Source organism: Triticum aestivum, chromosome 3A, assembly GCF_018294505.1.
Source record: "Triticum aestivum cultivar Chinese Spring chromosome 3A, IWGSC CS RefSeq v2.1, whole genome shotgun sequence".
In the NCBI taxonomy this organism is placed as follows: Eukaryota; Viridiplantae; Streptophyta; class Magnoliopsida; order Poales; family Poaceae; genus Triticum; species Triticum aestivum.
The window spans coordinates 231,576,250-231,600,348 of record NC_057800.1 but is presented as its reverse complement, the minus strand read 5'-3'; the positions used below and the strand labels follow the sequence as shown (position 1 = coordinate 231,600,348).

General features: G+C 44.9%; 1 protein-coding gene across 1 annotated transcript; it reads right to left on the bottom strand.

Moving 5' to 3' along the window:
- Nucleotides 1–14,556: 14,556 nt before the first annotated feature.
- LOC123058275 (phosphatidylinositol 4-kinase gamma 1) lies at nucleotides 14,557–16,630 on the bottom strand. The gene is made up of 2 exons (XM_044481053.1): nucleotides 16,050–16,630; nucleotides 14,557–15,946 (listed from the first exon to the last, which is right to left on the bottom strand). Exon 2 carries the CDS (start codon nucleotides 15,904–15,906, stop codon nucleotides 14,662–14,664), a length of 1,245 nt encoding a protein of 414 aa, XP_044336988.1. The 5' UTR covers nucleotides 15,907–15,946; nucleotides 16,050–16,630; the 3' UTR covers nucleotides 14,557–14,661.
- Between the last annotated feature and the right edge of the window lie 7,469 nt (nucleotides 16,631–24,099).

Sequence of the window (24,099 nt, the reverse complement as noted above, 5' to 3'; positions counted from 1 at the left end):
ATATGTTCAGATCCTATATGCATATTATTACCCCTCTGATTATGAACATGAATATGCTTTGTGAGTAATTACGTTTGTTCCTGAGGACAAGGGAGAAGTCTTGCTATTAGTAGTCATGTGAATTTGGTATTCGTTTGATATTTTGATAAGATGTATGTTGTCTAGCCTCTAGTGGTGTTATGTGAACGTCGACTACAGAACACTTCACAATTATTTGGGCCTAGAGGAAGGCATTGGGAAGTAATAAGTAGATGATGGGTTGCTAGAGTGACAGAAGGTTAAACCCTAGTTTATGCGTTGCTTCGTAAGGGGCTGATTTGGATCCATATGTTTCATGCTATGGTTAGGTTTACCTTAATACTTTTGTTGTAGTTGCGGATGCTTGCAATAGAGGTTAATCATAAGTGGGATGCTTGCTCAAGTAAGAACAACACCCAAGCACCAGTCCACCCACATATCAAATTATCAAAGTATCGAACGCGAATCATATGAACGTGACGAAAACTAGCTTGACGACATTACCATGTATCCTCGGGAGCGTTTTTCCTATTATAAGAGTTTGTTCCGGCTTGTCCTTTGCTACAAAAAGGATTGGGCCACCTTGCTGCACTTTATTTACTTTTGTTACTTGTTGCTCATTACAATTTATCTTATCATAAAACTATCTGTTACCACTTATTTCAGTACTTGCAGAGAATACCTTGCTGAAAACCGCTTATCATTTCCTTCTGCTCCTCGTTGGGTTCGACACTCTTACTTATCAAAAGGACTACAATAGATCCCCTATACTTGTGGGTCATCAAGACTCTTTTTTGGCGCCGTTGCCGGGGAGTGTAGCGCCTTTGGTAGGTGGAATTTGGTAAGGAAAAATTTATATAGTGTGCTGAAATTTACTGTCATTTGTTACTATGGAAAGTAATTCTCTAAGGGGCTTGTTCAGGGTATCTTCACCCCGTCCAGTAGAGCAAAGTGTTGCTCCTCAACCTACTGAACCTATTGAAAATGAAACTCCTTTTGAATTTCCTTCGGGTATGATGGAAAAACTGCTAGCTAACCCTTTTACAGGAGATGGAACAAAGCATCCTGATGAGCACTTAATATATGTGGATGAAGTTTGTGGATTATTTAAGCTTGCAGGTATACCCGATGATGTTGCTAAGAAGAAGGTCTTCCCTTTATCTTCGAAGGGATACGCATTGATATGGTATAGGCTATGTGATGATATGAAATCATGGAACTATAAAAGATTGAAATTGGAATTTCATCAAAAGTATTACCCTATGCATCTTGTTCATCGTGATCGCAATTATATATATAATTTCTGGCCTCGCGAAGGAGAAAGCATCGCTCAAGCTTGGGGGAGGCTTAAATCAATGTTATATTCATGCCCCAATCATGAGCTCTCGAGAGAAATAATTATGCAAAGTTCTTATGCTCGGCTTTCTCATAATAATCAAACCATGCTAGATACTTCTTGTGTTGGCTCTTTTATGATGAAGACTATTGAATTCAGATGGAATTTATTGGATAGAATTAAATGCAACTCTGAAGATTGGGACCTCGACGAAGGTAAAGTGTCAGGTATGACACCTAAGTTTGATTGTGTTAAATCTTTTATGGACACCAATATTTTCCGTAAGTTTAGCACTAAATATGGACTTGACTCTGAGATAGTGGCTTCTTTCTGTGAATCTTTTGCTACTTATGTTGATCTCCCTAAGGAGAAGTGGTTTAAATATCATCCTCCCATAGAAGTAAAAGTAGCTGCACCTATTAAAGTTGAAGAAAAGACGGAAACTGCTAGAATTGCTAAATCTTGTGCTAAAGATAAACATAGACCTGTGGTAGGCGTGCCTATTATTTCTGTTAAAATAGGAGATCATTGTTATCATGGCTTATGTGATATGGGTGCGAGTGCTAGTGTTATACTGCATACTTTATACGAAGAAATTAAGAATGAAATTGCACCTGCTGAGTTAGAAGGTATTGATGTCACAATTAAACTTGCCAATAGAGATACTATTTCACCAATTGGAATTGTTAGAGATGTTGAAGTCTTGTGTGGGAAAACAAAATATCCTGCTGATTTTCTTGTTATTACTTCTCCGCAAGATAGCTTTTGTCCCATTATATTTGGTAGACCCTTCTTGAACACTGTTAATGCTAGGATAGATTGCAAAAAGAATGTTGTTACTATTGGCTTGCATGATATGGTTCATGAGTTTAATTTCTCTAAATTTAGTAAACAACATCGTGAGGAAGAATTACCTAGTAAGGATGAAATTATTGGTCTTGCTTCTATTGCCGTACCACCTAGTGATCCTTTAGAACACTATTTGCTAGACCATGAAAATGATATGTTCATGAATGAAAGAAGGGAAATAGATGAAGTATTCTTTAAACAGGAACCTATTCTGCAACACAATTTGCCTGTTGAAATTTTAGGGGATCCTCCTCCACCCAAGGGAGATCCTGTGTTTGAGCTTAAACCGTTGCCTGATAATCTTAAATATGCTTATCTTGATGAAAAGAAGATATATCATGTTATTATTAGTGCTAACCTTTCAGAGCATGAAGAAGAAAGATTATTGAAAACTCTGAAGAAGCATCGTGCTGCTATTGGATATACTCTTGATGATCTTAAGGGCATTAGTCCCACTCTATGTCAACATAAAATAAATTTGGAAGCAGATGCCAAACCAGTTCGTGATCCTCAATGGCGTCTGAATCCTAAAATGAAAGAAGTGGTAAGAATAGAAATACTCAAGCTTCTGGAGGCAGGTATAATCTATCCCGTTGCTAATAATCAGTGGGTAAGTCCTGTCCATTGTGTCCCTAAGAAGGGAGGTATTATTGTTGTTCCTAATGATAAAGATGAATTGATTCCACAAAAAATTATCATAGGTTATAGGATGGTAATTTATTTCCGCAAATTAAATAAGGCTACTAAGAAAGATCATTACCCCTTACCTTTTATTTATCAAATGCTAGAAAGATTATGCAAACATACACACTATTGCTTTCTAGATGGTTATTCTGGTTTCTCTCAAATACCTGTGTCGGCTAGAGATCAATCAAAGACTACTTTTACATGCCCTTTTGGTACTTCTGCTTATAGACATATGCCCTTTGGTTTATGTAATGCACCTGCTACCTTTCATGCATAATGGCTATATTCTCTGACTTTTGTGAAAAGATTTGTGAGGTTTTCATGGACGATTTTTCCGTCTAAGGTTCCTCTTTTGATGATTTCTTGAGCAATCTTGATCGAGTTTTGCAGAGATGTGAAGAAACTAATCTTGTCTTGAATTGGGAAAAGTGCCACTTTATGGTTAATGAAGGTATTGTCTTAGGGCATAAAGTTTCTGAAAGAGGTATTGAAGTTGATAAAGCCAAGGTCGATGCTATTGAAAAGATGCCATGTCCCAAGGACATCAAAGGTATAAGAAGTTTCCTTGGTCACGCCAGATTTTATAGGAGGTTCATTAAGGACTTCTCAAAAATTTCTCGGCCTCTGACTAATTTATTGCAAAAAGATATACCATTTGTCTTTGATGATGATTGTGTAGAAGCATTTGAAACACTTAAGAAAGAATTAGTCTCTGCACCCGTTGTTCAGCCACCTGATTGGAATTTACCCTTTGAAATTATGTGTGATGCTAGTGATTATGCTGTAGGTGCTGTTCTAGGGAAAATAGTTGATAAGAAATTAAATGTTATTCATTATGCTAGTAAGACTCTAGACAATGCTCAAAGAAATTATGCTACTACTCAAAAAGAACTTTTAGCAGTTGTATTTGCTTGTGATAAGTTCAGACCTTATATTGTTGATTCTAAAGTAACTATTAACACTGATCATGCTGCTATTAAATACCTTATGGAAAAGAAAGATGCTAAACCTAGACTTATTAGATGGGTTCTCTTGCTACAAGAATTTGATTTGCATATTGTTGATAGAAAGGGAGCTGAGAACCCCGTTGTAGACAACTTGTCTAGGTTAGAGAATGTTCTTGATGACCCACTACCTTTTAATGATAGCTTTCCTAATGAACAATTAAATGGTATAAGTACTTCTCGTAGTACTCCATGGTATGCTGATTATGCTAATTATATTGTTGCTAAGTTTATACCACCTAGCTTCACATACCAGCAAAAGAAAAAGTTTTTCTATGACTTGAGACATTACTTTCGGGATGACCCACATCTTTATAAAGAAGGAATAGATGGTGTTATTAGACGTTGTGTACCTGAGCATGAACATGAACAGATCCTACACAAGTGTCATTCCGAGGCTTATGGAGGACACCACGCTGGAGATAGAACTGCACATAAGGTATTGCAATCTGGTTTTTATTGGCCTACTCTCTTCAAGGATGCCCGTAAGTTTGTCTTGTCTTGTGATGAATGTCAAAGAATTGGCAATATTAGTAGACGTCAAGAAATGCTTATGAATTATTCTCTTGTTATTGATCCATTTGATGTTTGGGGCTTTGATTATATGGGACCTTTTTCCTGCCTCTAATGGATACACACATATTTTAGTTGCTGTTGATTACGTTACTAAGTGGGTAGAAGCTATTACAACTAGTAGTGCTGATCATAACACTTCTATTAAAATGCTTAAGGAAGTTATTTTTCCAAGGTTTGGAGTCCCTAGATATTTAATGACTGATGGTGGTTCACACTTTATTCATGGCGCTTTCTGTAAAATGCTTGCTAAATATGATGTTAATCATATAATTGCATCTCCTTATCACCCACAGTCTAGTGGTCAAGTTGAGTTGAGCAATAGAGAGCTCAAATTAATTTTGCAAAAGACTGTTAATAGGTCTAGAAATAATTGGTCCAAGAAACTTGATGATTCATTATGGGCTTATAGAACTGCATACAAAAATCCTATGGGTATGTCTCCGTATAAAATGGTTTATGGAAAAGCATGTCACTTACCTCTCGAACTAGAACATAAGGCATATTGGGCTATTAAAGAGCTCAACTATGATTTTAAACTTGCCGGTGAGAAGAGGTTATTTGATATTAGCTCACTTGATGAATGGAGAACCCAAGCATATGAAAATGCCAAGTTGTTTAAAGAAAAAGTTAAAAGATGGCATGACAAAAGGATACAAAAGTGTGAGTTTAATGTAGGTGATTATGTATTGCTATACAACTCTCGTTTAAGATTTTTTGCAGGAAAAATGGGAAGGCCCCTATGTTATCGAAGAGGTCTATCGTTCCGGTGCCATAAAAATCAACAACTTTGAAGGCACAAATCCGAAGGTGGTAAACGGTCAAAGAATTAAACATTATATCTCAGGTAATCCCATAAATGTTGAAACCAATATTATTGAAACCGTAACCCCGGAGGAATACATAAGGGACACTTTCCGGAACGTTTCAGACCCCGAAAAGGAATATGTATGTGGTACGGTAAATAAACCGACTCCAAAACAATTTTTAAGGCAATATTTCTCCGTTTTGGAATATTTAGAAAAATAGAAAAATAAGTAGCAGTCCGGGAAGGACACGAGGGCCCCACGAGGGTGGTGGGCGCTCCCCCTACCTCGTGAGCACCTCGTGTGCCTTCCGGACTCCATTTTCTTACACGTTACGTATTTTGTTCGGTAAAAATTCAGTATATATTCTTCCGAAGGTTTTGACTCCCGTATCACGCAAATATCCTCTGTTTTCGTTTTGAGCTGTCCTATTGCAGATTAAATCAACATGTCTTCCCAGGATTCGGAAGGAGAAAGCTATGTGGATGATTACTTAGCAAATCCCAAGGTCTATGGAGATGTGGAACACGATGGTTGGACCATGGAGGAAGAAGATGACTATGAACCCAAGGGGAAGGAGGAGACGAGCTCAGATGAAGATGAAGCCCCATTGCCTCAACCTGGGGACATGCACGTGGAGTTGAAAAAGTCAAGTCTCCCTGATAGGGTAAAGAAACCCAAGTTCGAGTTTATCCCTTTTCGTCTCTTACAGGAAAATAAGCAGGACCTATGCAAAAAGATATTAACCCTGGAGTGGGAGATTGATGATCTGAGGGATCAAAATGCCGTCCTCAAGCACAAATTAAGGGAGAAGCCTAAGCCATCAACTAAGCCATCATCACCACCACCTTCTTCACCGACAAAGGAGATATAATCACATGGGTATGGGCACTCCGCTTGGCAACTGCCAAGCTTGGGGGAGGTGCCCCGGTATCGTATCACAATCACAACTCCTATCTTTACCATTTTTCTTAGTTCGATCCTATTAGTAGTATCTTGATCTAGTAGAATAAAGTTTATGGCATGATCTAGTTTTGAGTTTGCTTTATGATCTCTCTATGTAATCGAGTCCGTGAGCTATATATAATAAAGATTAGTGTTGACTCAAGGGCTTGATTATTTTGCCATGATCTTAGGTGAATAAAAAGAAAGAGAAAAAGAATAAAAAGAAACAAAAAGTTCATATTGTTCTTATTGAGAGTAATGACTTCACATAGAAAGAGTATGATGATTAAAAGTTGTTGGGAGTTGGCAGACATAGCTTTGGTCATTGTTGCAATTAATAGGAAGTAATAAGGAAAGAGAGGTTTTCACATATAGATATATTATCATTGACTTCTTTTATGATTGGGAGCACTCATTAAAATATGACATGCTAAAGAGTTGATGTTGGACAAGGAAGACAATGTAATGAGTCATGTCTTTCTTATATCTGAGATAAAGTATCTTGTCATGGATCCTCTAACTTGTTGAGCTTGCCTTTCCCCCCTCATGCTAGCCAAATTCTCAGCACCAAGTAGAAATACTACTTGTGCTTCCAAATACCCTTAAACCAGTTTTACCATGAGAGTCCACCATATCTACCTATGGATTGAGTAAGATCCTTCAAGTAAGTTGTCATCGGTGCAAAGCAATAAAAATTGCTCTAAATATGTATGATTGATTGGTGTGGGGGAAATAAGCTTTATACGATCTTGTGACGTGGAAGTAATAAAAGCGACGGACTGCATAATAAAGGTTCATATCACAAGGGGCAATATAAAGTGACGTTCTTTCGCATTGAGATTTTATGCATCCAACCATAAAAGCGCATGGCAACCTCTGCTTCCCTCTGTGAAGGGCCTATCCTTTATCATTATCTTCTACCTTATGCAAGAGTCACGGTGATCTTCACCTTTCCCTTTTCATTTTATCCTTTGGCAAGCTCAGCATGTTGGAAAGAACATGATATATATATATATATCTAATTGGATGTAGGGGAGCATGAACCATTATTGTTGACATTACCCTTGAGGTAAAAGGTTGTGGGGCAAAACTACAAGCCCCTATCTTTCTCTGTGTCTGATTAAAACTCCGTAACCACAAGTATTGTGTGAGTGTTAGCAATTATGGAGGACTAAATGATAGTTGAGTATGTGGACTTGCTTTTTAGCTCTGACATAGACTCTTTCCGATGTTATGACAAATTGCAATTGCTTCAATGACTGAGATTATAGTTTGTCGGAGCCCAATACGGTTTATGGTTTATACTTTTGCATTGTGAATATATCATCACTTGAACATGAGTAATCATATGACAAAATCCATATATGTTGCTGTTATGAGAATAATCATGATGCCTTCATGCCCGTATTTTATTTTTATCGACGCCTCTACCTCTAAACATGAGGACATATTTATTGTTATCGGCTTTTCGCTTGAGGATAAGCGAGGTCTAAGCTTGGGGGAGTTGATACGTCCATTTTGCATCATGCTTTTATATCGATATTTATTGCATTATGGACTGTTATTTCACTTTATGTCACAATACTTATGGCTATTCTCTCTTATTTTACAAGGTTTACATAAGGAGGGAGAATGCCGGCAACTGGAATTCGGGGCTGGAAAAGGAGCAAATATTAGAGACCTATTCTGCGCAACTCCAAAAGTCCTGAAACTCCACGGAACATCTTAAAATAAATAAAGAAAAATCCTCGCCAAAGTTGAAGGCCAGGGGGCCCACACCCTGCTCACGAGGGTGGGGGGCGCGCCCCCTAGGGCGCGCCCCCTACCTTGTGGGCCCCCTGGTGGCTCTCCGACGTCCATCTTCTCCTATATGAAGTCTTTCGATGATAAAAAAATCAGAGGGAACTTTTCGGGACGAGACTCCGCCGCCACGAGGAGGAACCTTGGCAGAACCAATCTAGAGCTCCAGCAGAGCTGTTCTGCTGGGGATACTTCCCTCCAGGAGGGGGAAATAATCACCATCCTCATCACCAACGCTCCTCTCATCGGGAGAGGGCAATCTCCATCAACATCTTCACCAGCACCATCTCATCTCCAAACCCTAGTTCATCTCTTGTATCCAATTCTTGTCTCAAAGTCCGGGATTGGTGCTAGTAGGTTGCTAGTAGTGTTGATTACTCCTTGTAGTTGATGCTAGTTGGTTTATCTGTTGGAAGATCATATGTTCAGATCCTATATGCATATTATTACCCCTCTGATTATGAACATGAATATGCTTTGTGAGTAATTACGTTTGTTCCTGAGGACAAGGGAGAAGTCTTGCTATTAGTAGTCATGTGAATTTGGTATTCATTTGATATTTTGATAAGATGTATGTTGTCTAGCCTCTAGTGGTGTTATGTGAACGTCGACTACATAACACTTCACCATTATTTGGGCCTAGAGGAAGGCATTGGGAAGTAATAAGTAGATGATGGGTTGCTAGAGTGACAGAAGCTTAAACCCTAGTTTATGCGTTGCTTCGTAAGGGGCTGATTTGGATCCATATGTTTCATGCTATGGTTAGGTTTATCTTAATACTTTTGTTGTAGTTGCGGATGCTTGCAATAGAGGTTAATCATAAGTGGGATGCTTATTCAAGTAAGAACAGCACCCAAGCACCGGTCCACTCACATATCAAATTATCAAAGCATCGAACGCGAATCATATGAACGTGATGAAAACTTGCTTGACGATATTCCCATGTGTCCTCGGGAGCGTTTTTCCTATTATAAGAGTTTGTTCCGGCTTGTCCTTTGCTACAAAAAGGATTGGGACACCTTGCTGCACTTTATTTACTTTTGTTACTTGTTGCTCGTTACAATTTATCTTATCACAAAACTATCTGTTACCACTTATTTCAGTACTTGCAGAGAATACCTTGCTGAAAACCGCTTATCATTTCCTTCTGCTCCTCGTTGGGTTCGACACTCTTACTTATCGAAAGGACTACGATCGATCCCCTATACTTGTGGGTCATCATAAGCCATAAAGCATGGTGCACTAAACTATCAAGTAGTCATCATACCGAGCTTGTCAAACGTTCATAACGTCTGCATCTACTCCTGCAATAGGTCTGTCACCTAGCGGTGCATCAAGGACATAATTCTTCTGTGCAGCAATGAGGATAATCCTCAGATCACAGACCTAGTCCGCATCATTGCTACTATCATCTTTCAACATAGTTTTTCTCTAGGAACATATCAAAAAATAAACGGGGAGCCACACCGCGAGCTATTGATCTACAACATAGATATGCAAATACTATCAGGACTAAGTTCATGATAAATTAAAGTTCAATTAATCATATTACTTAAGAACTCCTACTTAGATAGACATCCCTCTAGTCATCTAAATGATCACGTGATCCAAATCAACTAAACCATGTCCGATCATCATGTGAGATGGAGTAGTTTTCAATGGTGAACATCACTATGTTGATCATATCTACTATATGATTCACGCTCGACCTTCTGGTCTCCAGTGTTCCGAGGCCAAATCTGCATATGCTAGGATCGTCAAGTTTAACCCGAGTATTCCGCGTGTGCAAAACTGGCTTGCACCCGTTGTATGTGAACGTAGAGCTTATCACACCCGATCATCATGTGGTGTCTCGACACGACGAACTGTCGCAACGGTGCATACTCAGGGAGAGCACTTATACCTTGAAATTTAGTGAGAGATCATCTTATAATGCTACCGCCAAACTAAGCAAAATAAGATGCATAAAGGATAAACATCACATGCAATCAAATTATGCGACATGATATGGCCATGATCATCTTGCGCCTTTGATCTCCATCTCCAAAGTACCATCATGATCACTATTGTCATCGGCATGACACCATGATCTCCATCATCTTGATCTCTATCAACGTGTCATCACATGGTTGTCTCGCCAACTATTGCTCTTGTAACTATTGCTATCGCATAGCGATAATGTAAAGCAATTATTTGGCGCTTGCATCTTATGCAATAAAGAGACAACCATAAGGCTTCTGCCAATTTCCGATAACTTCAATAAAACATGATCATCTCATACAACAACTTATATCTCATCACGTCTTGACCATATCACATCACAACAAGCCCAGCAAAAACAAGTTAGACGTCCTCTATTTTGTTGTTGCAAGTTTTATGTGGCTGCTACGGGCTGAGCAAGAACCGTTCTTACCTACGCATCAAAAACCACAATGCGGTATAGTGATTGCTTTTTGATCTTCAGAAAGAACCCTGTTCATTGAATCCGATTCAACTAAAGCTGGAGAAACAGACACCCACTAGCCACATGTGAGTGAAGCACGTTGGTAGAACCAGTCTCGCGTAAGCGTATGTGTAATGTCGGTCTGGGCCACTTCATCCAACAATGCCACTGAATCAAGAATCAACTAGTGACGGCAAGCGATATGTATATACCCACGCCCACAACTCCTTTGTGTTCTACTCATGCATATAACATCTACGCATAAACCTGGCTCAGATGCCACTATTGTGAACACAGTAATTTCAAAATTTTCCTACGCACACGCAAGATCATGGTGATGCATAACAACGAGAGGGGAGAGTGTCGTCCACGTACCCTTGTAGACCGTAAGCAGAAGCGTTATGACAACGCGGTTGATGTAGTCGTACGTCTTCATGATCGACCGATCCTAGTACCGAACGTACGTCACCTCCGCGAACTCACGATCTAGTAGAGCTTCGTGGGAGAGTTTCGTCAGCACGACGGCGTGATGACGGTGATGATGTTGCTACCGGAACAAGGCTTCGCCTAAGCACTGCTATGATATAACCGAGGTGGATTATGGTGGAGGGGGGCACCGCACACGGCTAAAAGATCAACTGATCAACTTGTGTGTCCATGGAGTGCCCCCCTCCCCCGTATATAAAGGAGTGGAGGAGGGGGAGGGCCGGCCCTCTACTATGGCGCGCCCTGGGGAGTCCTACTCCCACCGGGAGTAGGATTCCCCCCTTCCATGTAGTAGGAGTAGGAGAGAAGGAAAGGGAAAAGAGAAGAGGAGAAAGGAGGGGGCGCCGCCCCTCCCCATAGTCCAATTCGGACTAGGCCTTGGGGGCGCGCAGTCTCCCCTCTCTCTTTCCCCTAAAGCCCAATAAGGCCCATATACTCCCCGGCGGATTCCCGTAACTCTCCGGTACTCCGATAAATACCTGAACCACTCAGAACCTTTCCGATGTCCGAGTATAGCCTTCCAATATATCGATCTTTACGTCTCGAACATTTCGAGACTCCTCGTCATGTCTCTGATCTCATCCGGGACTCCGAACAACCATCGGTACATCAAAACACATAAACTCATAATACCGATCGTCAACGAACGTTAAGCGTGCGGACCCTACGGGTTCGAGAACTATGTAGACATGACCGAGACTCATCTTCGGTCAATAACCAATAGCGGAACCTGGATGCTCATATTGGTTCCAACATATTCTACGAAGATCTTTATCGGTCAAACCGCATAACAACATACGTTGTTCCCTTTATCATCGGTATGTTACTTGCCCGAGATTCGATCGTCAGTATCTCAATACCTAGTTCAATCTCGTTACCCGCAAGTCTCTTTACTCGTTCCGTAATGCATCATCCCGCAACTAACTCATTAGTCACAATGCTTGCAAGGCTTATAGTGATGTGCATTACCGAGAGGGCCCAGAGATACCTCTCCGATACTCGGAGTGACAAATCCTAATATCGATCTATGCCAACTCAACAAACACCATTGGAGACACCTGTAGAGCACCTTTATAATCACCCAGTTACGTTGTGACGTTTGGTAGCACACAAAGTGTTCCTCCGGTACTCGGGAGTTGCATAATCTCATAGTCATAGGAACATGTATAAGTCAGGAAGAAAGCAATATCAACAAACTAAACGATCATCGTGCTAAGCTAACGGATGAGTCAAGTCAATCACATCATTCTCTAATGTTTGATCCCGTTAATCAAATGACAACTTATGTCTATGGTTAGGAAACATAACCATCATTGATTCAACGAGCTAGTCAAGTAGAGGCAAACTAGTGACACTTTGTTTGTCTATGTATTCACACATGTACTAAGTTCCCGGTTAATACAATTCTAGCATGAATAATAAACATTTATCATGATATAAGGAAATATAAATAACAACTTTATTATTGCCTCTAGGGCATATTTCCTTCATTCAAGACATACTGATCACACAAACACATGCCTCTATGAAGAAGCTCTTTCTCAATAGCAGTTCTCTAGTGTTTATTCTGTCATGATTAGACACCAAAAATAAAAAAAACTTATGCTTCAATTGCGAGCATGCCTTCCATAGGCAAGAGATGGTAGAGATAGTGTAAAATTCTCCAGTAAGGATTTTGTAGTCATTTGCCAAAGTATATGACTTAGCAGCAGCAAGGTATTGCCATATGTCAGGATGGTCCTCTATGAATTTTGTACTAAGATAAACATGTCTTGAGATTGGGCAAAAGCTTCCACTGAAAGAGGCAGTTGAAAGATCAAGGATTACTTTCTATTGCTAGGTATCACCCTCTTAAGATCTACTTCCTCCATATCATAATATAAGACATTTTTGTAGTTGAATTTGAACTGCAAAAATGTCTCATATTATGGTACATAGGTAGTAATAGTCTTGAATGATTCTAGTTGAGTGGCTTTACAATTTTAACGGTTAGGTGAATCAACCGGAGCCACACAGCTACCGTCTGACATGAGCTGTTAATAACTATCTTAAATAAGTGAGAAGGCAAGGGTACGTAGTGGATCTCTTTTTACTATCTTAAATAAGGAATTAATTCATTTTTTTAAAGAAAAACAAGAGCCGCCTAGCTAGTTCAGTGAGTAAAGTTTATTTTTTCAAAAAAGGGAATATATTAATATCGTGAAGATACCAATTACACTCAACTTTGTACCTACAAGATGTCACAAGACATGCTGGATGCACACAACCAAAGGAGAAAAACAAAAAAGAAACAAAGAACAAAGGTCCTGCCACAACGATTAACTCCTCTCAGCAGTAGCACACAACCACCACCAAATATAACACCTAGAAAACATAAGAGGTCTTCAAAAGCAATGCCTTCCAAAAAGGAACAATGCACAAGCGTCGTCGTTGCCGATCCAAGATCTTAGGTTTTCATCCTGAAGGAAGTCCGAACTCTCAAAACAATTCCTTCAGTAAGGCAATTGCCACGCACGACCAATGAAGGTCAAACCTTAGGCTTTCACCCTGAAAGTCATGACTCAACACCCAAAGAGCACCACTAAAAATGAAATCCTGCAATGTTGCCGCCCCCACTTACCAGTGCCGCTCTGAGAGTTATCAAACACTTGGCTGACTCCATCACCACCGAGACCCCGTCTGACTAATTGATCCTCCGATCTCTGCCACCATGACCTTCTTCATCGATGTCTACTCCATGAAAATCGAGAGGCCTATATGTCCCATGGTATTAACAAACTACGGAGCTTCGCGCTGCGCCCTCAGAACCTCGTAGGTTGATTTGGACGTGCACGGCCGGATACTATCCGATCCAGATCTCCTGGGCAAGATCATCGTCAGCAGTTCCAGAACCCGTCGATGACCAGATCAAGGAGTGTTGATCATGCCGAGCGTTGCCGAGATGCGAGCAAAGCACGAGGGCCATCACCTTTATTCACGACAGCGGGCCCGCACGCCGTGCCGAACCAGCCCGCCGCCGCCTGGCTGGCCACCATCCGCACCACCATGGTGCCTACCAGGCGCCGCCAGGCCCCCAACCGTGCCACCGTAGCCGTTGTAAGATCTGGACGATAGCCGAGATCCACGGCCACCACCTCTGCCCGCATCTGGCAGAGAGAAGCGGGCACACCGGATGCCCGCGCGATTCGCCGGAGCCGAGCTCGGCCGCCGCATCATCGCAACGCGGTGCCAGCGCACGGATCAAAGCAAGGAGCCGCCGCCAACGTCGTAACGAAGGTATAACAGTGTGAGGGGCAAAATCCGCCCCGCCGCTCTCTCAGCCTCTGCACCAACATAGAAACCTAAATCCGCCTCCGTGAGGATTTGAACCGAGACGTTGGGTTTGTACATCCACTCCTTCAACCAATTGAGCCAGGCTCACTCCCAACGTTGACCTTCTTGAGAAGGGGACGTTTGTCGTCCAATGCATTGTGTTGGCATCGCTACAACGTTTGGTGTCAGCTCCTTCGGAAGATGGTTCCAGAGCTGCATGCTCCCCGTAGCATGTGACGGCACAAGCTCACGTACACGTACGGCCTCGACCAATGTACGCACACACACATATAGGAGTAACACGCAAGGCTTCTCTCTTTGGTTAAATCACCACCACACACGTATGCATACATGTACACCCTGCGTGCAGAACGTACGTACGTTTCATCACGGTCGTCGGCGTTAATTCAGCGCAACGCCAGCCCCGCGCTTCTTGTCCTCGAACGCCGGCGGCAGCAGCTGCTCAAACTTCTCCATGAACGCCGCCCACTCCTCGCCACCCAGCTCCCCGAACGACACGCGCTTCGGCGACTGGGTGTCGATGGAGTCCACGGCCTTCTTGCAGAGGGCCTCGAGCGCGCTCAGCCCCTCCTCCGCCGACGAGAACTCGCGGGTCATCATGTCGCCGATGTCAGCCAGGCAGAGCCCCGCCGCGGCCGCGCGCTGGAGGAAGACGGTGCACAGCGTGAGGATCCGGATGGCCGGTTCCGTCAGGGACGGCAGCTCTTCCCGGAGCATCTCGGCGTCCTTGAAAGGGTCCAGCGACGCGATGTAGTCGAGCTCGGTGCCGGAGAATGGTCGCGACGACTGCGGCCAGTGCAGCCACTCGAAGTACGGGTCGTCGAGCTCCTCAGGGAGGCAGAGGCCGTGGTCGATCGGCACGAGCTCCAGCGGCGCCGCCGACGTGCTGCCATCCGCGGCGCAGTCGCTGGTGGGCGGATTCTTGACGAGGATGTTGCCGGCGTGGCGGTCGATATTGAGGAGGCGCACGTCCAGGATTCCTACGCGGTGCACGGAGGTCACGGAGAACCTAGACGGGCCGAGCTCTCCGGCGTCGTAGTGGTGCGCCACGAAGCGCTGGATGGACGCCACGGTTGTCTCCATCTCGGGGCGGGATATCTTGATCAGCGCCGTCGGCGCGACGCTGGCGAACCCGTCGTGGTCGAGGAGGTACGCGGCCACCTCCCGGAGCACGGCCTTGCTCTCGTAGCCGCCTCCGACGTTGGTCGATGGAGAAGACGTCGCGTCGTCTAGCGGCTTGATCACCGCCACGTGCTCGCCGGAGCGGCCGTCCTTGAGCAGCAAAGCCCCGCCGAGGCCGCTCTGCGCTGGCACAAGCCGCGTCCCTGACGCGATGGCGCCCGCGGCCTCCGCGATGAGCTCGTGCACGCCGCGGGCGTGGCGACCCGCGACGATCTCCACGCGGGGCATCTTCTTGTCGTCCTGGGCGTCGTCAGAGGCGGGTTCGGCCACGGTGGTGAAGCACGGGGAGGAGAGACACCGACGCTGCGGTGACAGTGCATTCCGTTCCTGATTGTCGCGTTCGAGCAGCGACCGGTCGAGCTGGGTGACGGAGTGCGGACGGTAGTGCCGGCCGCGGACGGCGGGCGGCTTGAGGTCGTGGCAGTGGCCGACCGCAATCGCCATCAGGTGATGGTGGTGGCAGTAGCCCGTGGCAAACGGCCGGCTACTCACAGATTCGATCCATGCATGAAACCAACTTCCTCAGATCACATAAGGTGGCATGTGCACTGTAAATTAAATCAATGGCGACCGGAGACACGACGTACCTCAGTTTGTGTTTCTGGCTTGTTACAACATGTCAATCGAGAGCTAGCTAGCTACTACATCCAGGTCGAGTCAGTAGCAGCCGTCGCGGCCGGGAAGGGACGACAGTGACGACGGCTCGGCGGCGACGGCGGGTGCAGACGAAGGCATTGGCAGTGCGGAATTGATTTGATACTCTTTTTCTCCACGATCAGGGTAGAAGAGCCGTACCGAATGGATCGATCAAGGCAGCGTGCAGAGGGAGAAGGGGCGTGTGCTGCGCTTCCCCCGCCGGCCGGCCGGCCACCACCGCCCACACCGTCGCTCGCCGCCGCCTTCTCCCGGCCCGATCTTTGATTGCTACCTCAAAGTGTTAGTTGTACACGAATCTACGCAGCTTTAGTTAATCCTTGTTCCTTCCCCTTCCTTTCTAATCTCCCCCTTCCCTCCGCTGCGTCTGGGGAAAGGAAAGGAAAGAGAAGGAGCTCTATTTTTGCAACCCCGGGGAAGCCATGGCGATGTATATAGATCGACCATCGTGCTGTTGCGTTTCTGTTTCGGCCATGGCTAAATTTGGCGCTGGCTTGCCCTGCCTGGCCCGTACAAACTACCCAAGCCACGGACGCGCCGGCTGCACAACCGTTGTGGGGGTTGGAACTTGGAAGGTCGACGTCGCGAGTCGAGCGGCGGCGGGAGCCGGAAAGCCTGTGGTATGCCGGATCTTGTGGAAAGTTCTACAAGTTCTGAAGTATACTCCACTAATCTTCTTCTGTTACCATTTTAACCGGCTAATCGAAGGTTGATTCTAATAGTCGGGCATGTCTAACTTCCGGGCACCCGCTGGGCTCTACAAGAAACTTTCAACGAAAAATTGCATCCGGTTTTTTTTTGAAAGATCCAGTATATTACTGGCTTTTCATTGATAAGCAGAAAGCAGTGGGGAAATACAAAGGGTGGGGTGAGGGTCCTAGGACCAGTGAGCTTACAACACGATAAACCCCGAAAGGATTTGTGCTTTAAATTTTCATGGTGGATCCCAAAAAGGTCTCTCCAGATGAATTGCTCCCGCTTGCCGCCAAAGCTCGATGGAGTGCTTAATGGCCTTGATGATGTCTTGCGCTGAAGGTGTCTTTCCCTTGAACACACACCGATTTCTCTCTTGCCAAATCTCCCAGCATGTTAAGAGCATGGTGGCATTGCTGGCCCTTCGTTGAGCCGGCTGGGTGCTTGCCGCCATCCGTTGGAGTGTGACGATGACGCTTTCTTCTTGCACCTATTGTCGTGGGTGAAACTGTTGGCACTCTCGCGGTGCGGCTGCCCTTTCCCAAACCTCACGGGCTAGTGGGCAGCTCCAGATGAGATGGTGCGCTGTTTTCAGGTTGCGAACACACAGAGGGCAGAAGTAGTTGTTCGGCCAGCCACGCCTTTGTAGCCTGTCGCAAGTCCAGAGGCGGTTTTGCAGGAGGAGCCAGGTGAAGATCTTAATGCATCCAGACACCTTTGCCTCCCAGATCAAATTCTGCCAATCAACTTGCACCCTGCCTTGGAATTGCACGGCGTAAGCCGAGCTTGCCGAGTATTGTCCCGAAGCGTCTAAGTTCCACCTAATCTGGTCACTGCTCCCTTCCGTTAGCACGGTCGACGCGATCGTGCGGTGCAGCCTGACGAAATCCGGTAGTAGTGGTTGCAGGTTTCCGTGCCGCATGTGTTTTATCCAAGTTTCACCGGTGAGAGCCTCGCGCACCGTCCTATTTTTCCGCTTGGAATGCGAGTAGAGGAGGGGGTAGGAGCTAGCTAGGGTGCTCAGCCCGATCCAGGGGGAGCGCCAGAAGAGTGCCTTTGCGCCGTCGCCGATGGTGACCGTGGTTGCCACCGTGAAGAGGGCTTTGTCGCTGTTGCTGCATGGCGGCTCCGTGCCGACCCAAGGCCGCCCAGAATCAGTCTAGGAGATCCAGAGCCACCGCAATCTGAGGGTGCGGCTGAACCACTCGAGATCGAGGATTCCTAGTCCTCCATGTGATGCAGGAGTGCACACCGCTGACCAGTTAACCTTGCAGCTACCACCTGTGATCTCTTCATCTTGTTTCCAAAGAAACCTGCGCCAGCACTTGTCTATCTTCTTTAGTAGCTTCTTTGGCACTCTGAGGACAGTTAGTGCAAATGTAGGCATAGCGCTGAGGACACATCGAACCAGCACTCGCATACTAGCAATTGGCAGAAGTTTCCCTTTCCATCCCGCAAGGCGAGCTTTGATTTTGTCTATAATGAACTGCAGGTTTGCTAGTCGTAGTCTAGCTAGTGTCAGCGGCAAACCTAGGTCGGTCATCGGGAAATGCCCCTCTGTTCCTCCAAAATTTTGCAACACATACCCTAGGTCAATATTCTCACATCTGATGGGTAATGCCGTCGACTTAGAGGGGTTGATGTGTAGCCCAGAGGCTGCGCCAAACTTGCACAGGATGTCCATCAGTGCATCGATCTCCTGTCTAACCGGGTTTGTGAAGATGACCTCGTCGTCGGCGTACAAACTAATCCTAAGTTTTAGCTCCCGTCCTGGCAGTGGTGCAATGATGTGCTGTTCATCAGCGGCCTGAAGGAAGTGGTGCAGTGTGTCGATCGCTAAGATGAAGAGGAAAGGCGACAAGGGGTCGCCCTGCCGTAGGCCTCTCCGGTGCTTGATCTTCTTTCCGGGGACGCCATTGAGGAGGAAGGACGATGAGGAGGAGGACAGTAGCAAGGCTATCCAATCTCTCCATCGTGCACTGAAACCCCGTTGTTGCAGCATCTCCAGGATGTACTCCCATGACATATTATCGAAAGCCTTAGCTATATCCAACTTGAGAAGTAGAGCGGGTGTTTTCCGGCGGTGCAGGGCCTTGATGCAGTTTTGAACGTATAGAAAACTATCGTGTATGCATTTTGTCCGAAGAAAGGCCGACTGTGCTGGTGAGATGAGTGTGTGGATCACATTGGAGAGCCTGAGGGAGAGTACTTTGGATATCAACTTTGCTATGGAGTGGATGAGGATGATTGGCCTGTAGTCGTTGACGCCGCTCCATCCTCCTTTGGCAGTAATGCAACCATCGTAGTATTTAGGGCCCCAAAATTGCTGCCTACTAAGTTGTAAAACTGGTTGAACGCTGCCATGATGTCGTTTTTGATTGTTGCCCAGCATGATCGGAAGAAGAGGCTGGAGAAACCGTCCGGGCCCGGCGCACGATCTGCCGGTGATGCTTTGATTGCATGCCATACCTCACTCTCGATGAAAGAGTTGTCAAGCCCTCCGCCTTGCAGCCTGGCCATGGTGAGAGAACGCCAATCGATGGTAGTGCTGCGGTGCGCTGCCGTACCCAGCATGGAGGAGAAATGGTTGTACATCAAAATTTCCTTGTCCTCCTGTGTGGTGGCTACACCGGACGGTCCATGGAGCGTGTGAATGAAACCTTTCCGTCTCCTAGCATTGATCTTCACTTGGAAGAAGGCTGTTGGCGCGTCCCTAGCTCGTAGCCAAGTAATTCTGGAGGCCTGGCACTTCCTTGCATGCTCGATTGCTGCAAGTCCTAAAATCTTGAGCTTGAGCATTTTCCTAAGTTGAAACTCCGCATTAGAGAGGGCTCTAGTTTCTTGAGCTATGTCGAGGCGTAGGACTACTTCAGTTGCAATGTGCATCTGGATCTTTGCCCCACCAAACTGAGACTTGCTCCAGATTTTTAGATCCTTAGCTACCCTACTCATTTTCTCTTTTAGCCTTGCAAAAGCGCATCGTGTTGAGGATGGGTGGTTCCAGTCATGTTGGACCATCTCCTGGAAGCGCGGGAACCGGGGCCAGAAGGATTCAAATTTGAAGGTTGCCGGACGGCGTGGGGCTGTAGCAGCTGCGAGAAGCAGGGGCAGTGGTCCGAGCAGGATGTAGATGCAGCATGCAGGAGAAAAGATGGGAAAAGTCCCTCCCAAGCTATGGTGCAGAAGAACTTGTCTATACTAACTAATGTAGGGTTTCGACGCTCGTTTCTCTAGGTGAAATGATGGTTTTTACACTTGATCTTGATACTTCTCCAACGTATCTATAATTTTTGATTGTTCCATGCTATTATATTATCTGTTTTGGATGTTTATGGGCTTTATTAAACACTTTTATATTATTTTTGGGACTAACCTATTAACCCAGAGCCCAGGGCCAGTTTCTGTTTTTCCCTTGTTTCAGTGTTTTGTAGAAAAGGAATATCAAACGGAGTCCAAACGGAATGAAACCTTCGGGAGCGCGATTTTTGGAACGAACGTGATCCAAGAGACTTGGAGTTGAAGTCAAGGAAGCTTCGAGGTGGCCACAAGACAGGAAGGCGCGCCCCCGCCCTCGTGGCTCCCCTGACCGACTTCTTTCGCCTATATATGTCCACATACCCTAAAAAACATCGGGGTGCAGAATAGATCGGGAGTTTCGCCGCCAGAAGCCTCCGTAGCCACCAAAAACCAATCTAGACCCGTACCAGTAGCTATGTGTTTGATCTCTCTCTCTCTCTCTCGTGTTCTTGAGGTGGTACGATCTTGATGTATCGCGAGCTTTGCTATTATAGTTGGATCTTATGATGTTTCTCCCCCTCTACTCTCTTGTGATGAATTGAGTTTTCCCTTTTAAGTTATCTTATCGGATTGAGTCTTTAAGGATTTGAGAACACTTGATGTATGTCTTGCATGTGCTTATCTGTGGTGACAATGGGATATCACGTGATCCACTTGATGTATGTTTTGGTGATCAACTTGCGAGTTCCGTGACCTCGTGAACTTATGCATAGGGGTTGGCACACGTTTTCGTCTTGACTCTCCGGTAGAAACTTTGGGGCACTCTTTGAAGTTCTTTGTGTTGGTTGAATAGATGAATCTGAGATTGTGTGATGCATATCGTATAATCATACCCACGGATACTTGAGGTGACATTGGAGTATCTAGGTGACATTAGGGTTTTGGTTGATTTGTGTCTTAAGGTGTTATTCTAGTACGAACTCTATGATAGATTGAACGGAAAGAATAGCTTCATGTTATTTTACTACGGACTCTTGAATAGATCGATCAGAAAGGGTAACTTTGAGGTGGTTTCGTACCCTACTATAATCTCTTCGTTTGTTCTCTGCTATTAGTGACTTTCGAGTGACTCTTTGTTGCATGTTGAGAGATAGTTATATGATCCAATTATGTTATTATTGTTGAGAGAACTTGCACTAGTGAAAGTATGAACCCTAGGCCTTGTTTCCTAGCATTGCAATACCGTTTGTGCTCACTTTTATCATTAGTTACCTTGCTGTTTTTATATTTTCAGATTACAAAAACCTATATCTACCATCCATATTGCACTTGTATCACCATCTCTTCGCCGAACTAGTGCACCTATACAATTTACCATTGTATTAGGTGTGTTGGGGACACAAGAGAATCTTTGTTATTTGGTTGCAGGGTTGCTTGAGAGAGACCATCTTCATCCTACGCCTCCCACGGATTGATAAACCTTAGGTCATCCACTTGAGGGAAATTTGCTACTGTCCTACAAACCTCTGCACTTGGAGGCCCAACAACGTCTACAAGAAGAAGGCTGTGTAGTAGACATCAAGCTCTTTTGTGGCGCCGTTGCCAGGGAGGTTAGCGCTTGAAGGTATATCTTTAGATCTTGCAATTGAATATTTTAGTTTCTTGTTTTATAACTAGTTTAGTTTATAAAAGAAAACTACAAAAAATGGAATTGAGTTTGCCTCATACGCTTCATCTTTTTAATATCTTTCATGAGAATGATGGAAAGGAAAATTGTGCTCAAGTGCTAGAAGAAGAAGTCTATAAAATGTTTGGCACTAAATCTTTGAATGATGAGCATGATTGCAATGTTATTAGTATGAACTCTTTGAATATCCATAGTACTAATGATGATTGCACTAGTCATGATGAAAATATCTCTTATAAGCATATCGATTTTTGTGGAGTGCAAGAGTTTGCAAGTACATACCAAACAAGGAAGATAGATTCTGCAAGAGGCATAAGTATTTGGAAACTAGATGGTTGCAAGAAGGCTAGATGTTTGTGCTGAAAATTTAAGCTTTCTTAGCCGTACTTGTGAACTTTGCAATGAACATGATCATTTCAGTACCGAATGCAAATTGTTTCATGATCGTATCGTGTCCAAAAATTGTGATGACTTGATTTCCCTTGCACATCATAATGAACTTAGTTTGCTCTTGGGTTATGAAGAAATGAAACGTATATATAAGGTTATTCCAGAATTTGCCCTTGATAGAGTTATTAATGTTGATCTAGAGGAAATTTATATGTATTGTGCGGTGAATTGCATTGAAAATCCTTATATTGCCAAGTACATAAAGAAAAGAAAAGAAATAGAGGATGAAGAGAATACTAATGAAAGGGAAGAGGCTTCCCAATATCCCCCTATTATTTCTTATGATGAATCAGGTAATGAGGAGGAGCCTTCTATTCAACCAATCTCATTAATAAGGAGCTCAAAAAAAGAGGGTTAAACCCACACATGATGTGAAGAAGAAAAAAGAAAAGACGGAGAAGCAAAGGTAGAAAGGTATCCCTCCAAAATGATGTTGCTCCTACTACTCATTATGATGATGATAATTGCTATACTATCGATGTCGTGGCTCTAAGACTGACAGTAGAATGGGGGTAGGTATGAGGAGGCAAGATCCTAGCTATGGCGAAGTTGTACACACGAGTTTTACGAGTTCAGGCCCTTCGTAGAGGAAGTAACAACCCTACATCTCGGTGCCTGGAGGCGGTCAACTGGATTATGTATGTGTGTGTTTACAGGGGGTGCGAACCCTTGTGCCAGTGGAGGGGGGTGGCTTATATAGAGTGCGCCTAGACCCCAGCCAGCCCACGTTACAAGGGTTTTAAGGTACATCAAGAGGGGCGTTACTAGCAATAAAGTGACATAAATGTCTATTAAGTCTATGAAGTAAATGTCCGACCATTGTCGTGCAGAGTGACTTTAGATCTTCTATCTGTCGAGTGGTAGTTGTCGTGGTCGAGTGACTTCGAGTCTTCCAAGTGGAATGCTTCGAGGTCGAGTGGATTATGCTATCCCTCGAATGCTTCTAGTTTTAGGGTGATGTCCTAGGGGAGGGTGTCTAGGTGAGACCTATGACCCTACCCTAGGTACATAGCTTCATCATTAGCCCCCGAATGGTTCGGGGTTCGAGTGGAGAAGGAGTTGAGAACACCTCCAACTCAATTTCGTGCTTCGGAAGCGTCTTATTGGGACCAAATGAGCAATCACGATGACTTCAACTTCTTTTTCAGTTGCCTTGATCCATTCTTGGTTTTGTCGAGTGAACTTTTACTGCTAAGCTTCAAGTGTTGATATGGGAAAAATCTTCCGTCTGATAGGTTACTCTGGTGCTCGCGGATCTTGTGGGATTCAAATTTTGGGAAGCGCGCGGGGTGGAGGAGGCCACAGTAATCTGGTTGGATTAGGCAGGGCCGCCTCGATCACCGCGCCACCTTTTTTGCCACGTATCGTGCGCGCGACTGTTGCGGGATTCAATAGGACCGCCTGGACCCACTGGTCAGCCACTCAGAAACGACCTCATATAAGGTGCCGGATCGGGTTTTTTTGCATAGTGCGTTCCCATTCTTCCTCTTTCTCCCCCGTTTCCTCCGCCACATCCATCTCTGCTCCCGCCGCCACCGCTCTGTTCGAGCTCCGCCCGCTGCAATGGGGAATAAGAAGACGGTGGCCTTGGAGCGTGCGAAGAAGGCGACGGCGAAGGCGAAGGGGAAGAAGTCCAGCCAGGGCGGATCTTTGTCGAGGTCCGGCCTGCCGCGCGGCTGGATCCAGGGCGATTGGATTCGGTCGACGATTCGTCAGGACGACATCGATGATCTGGTTGAGGGGGGGACTGATCCCCCATGAATCGGCGTGGCTCTCGGAGGGCGAGACCGAACCGCATCCGCAGGAGGGTGAGTGCATTCTCCTCGCCACCCATGTTGGCCACGGGTTTTCTTTGCCTCCCCATCCTTTTTTCCGAGGCTTCTTGAACTTCTTTGGAGCACAACTCCACCACTTTT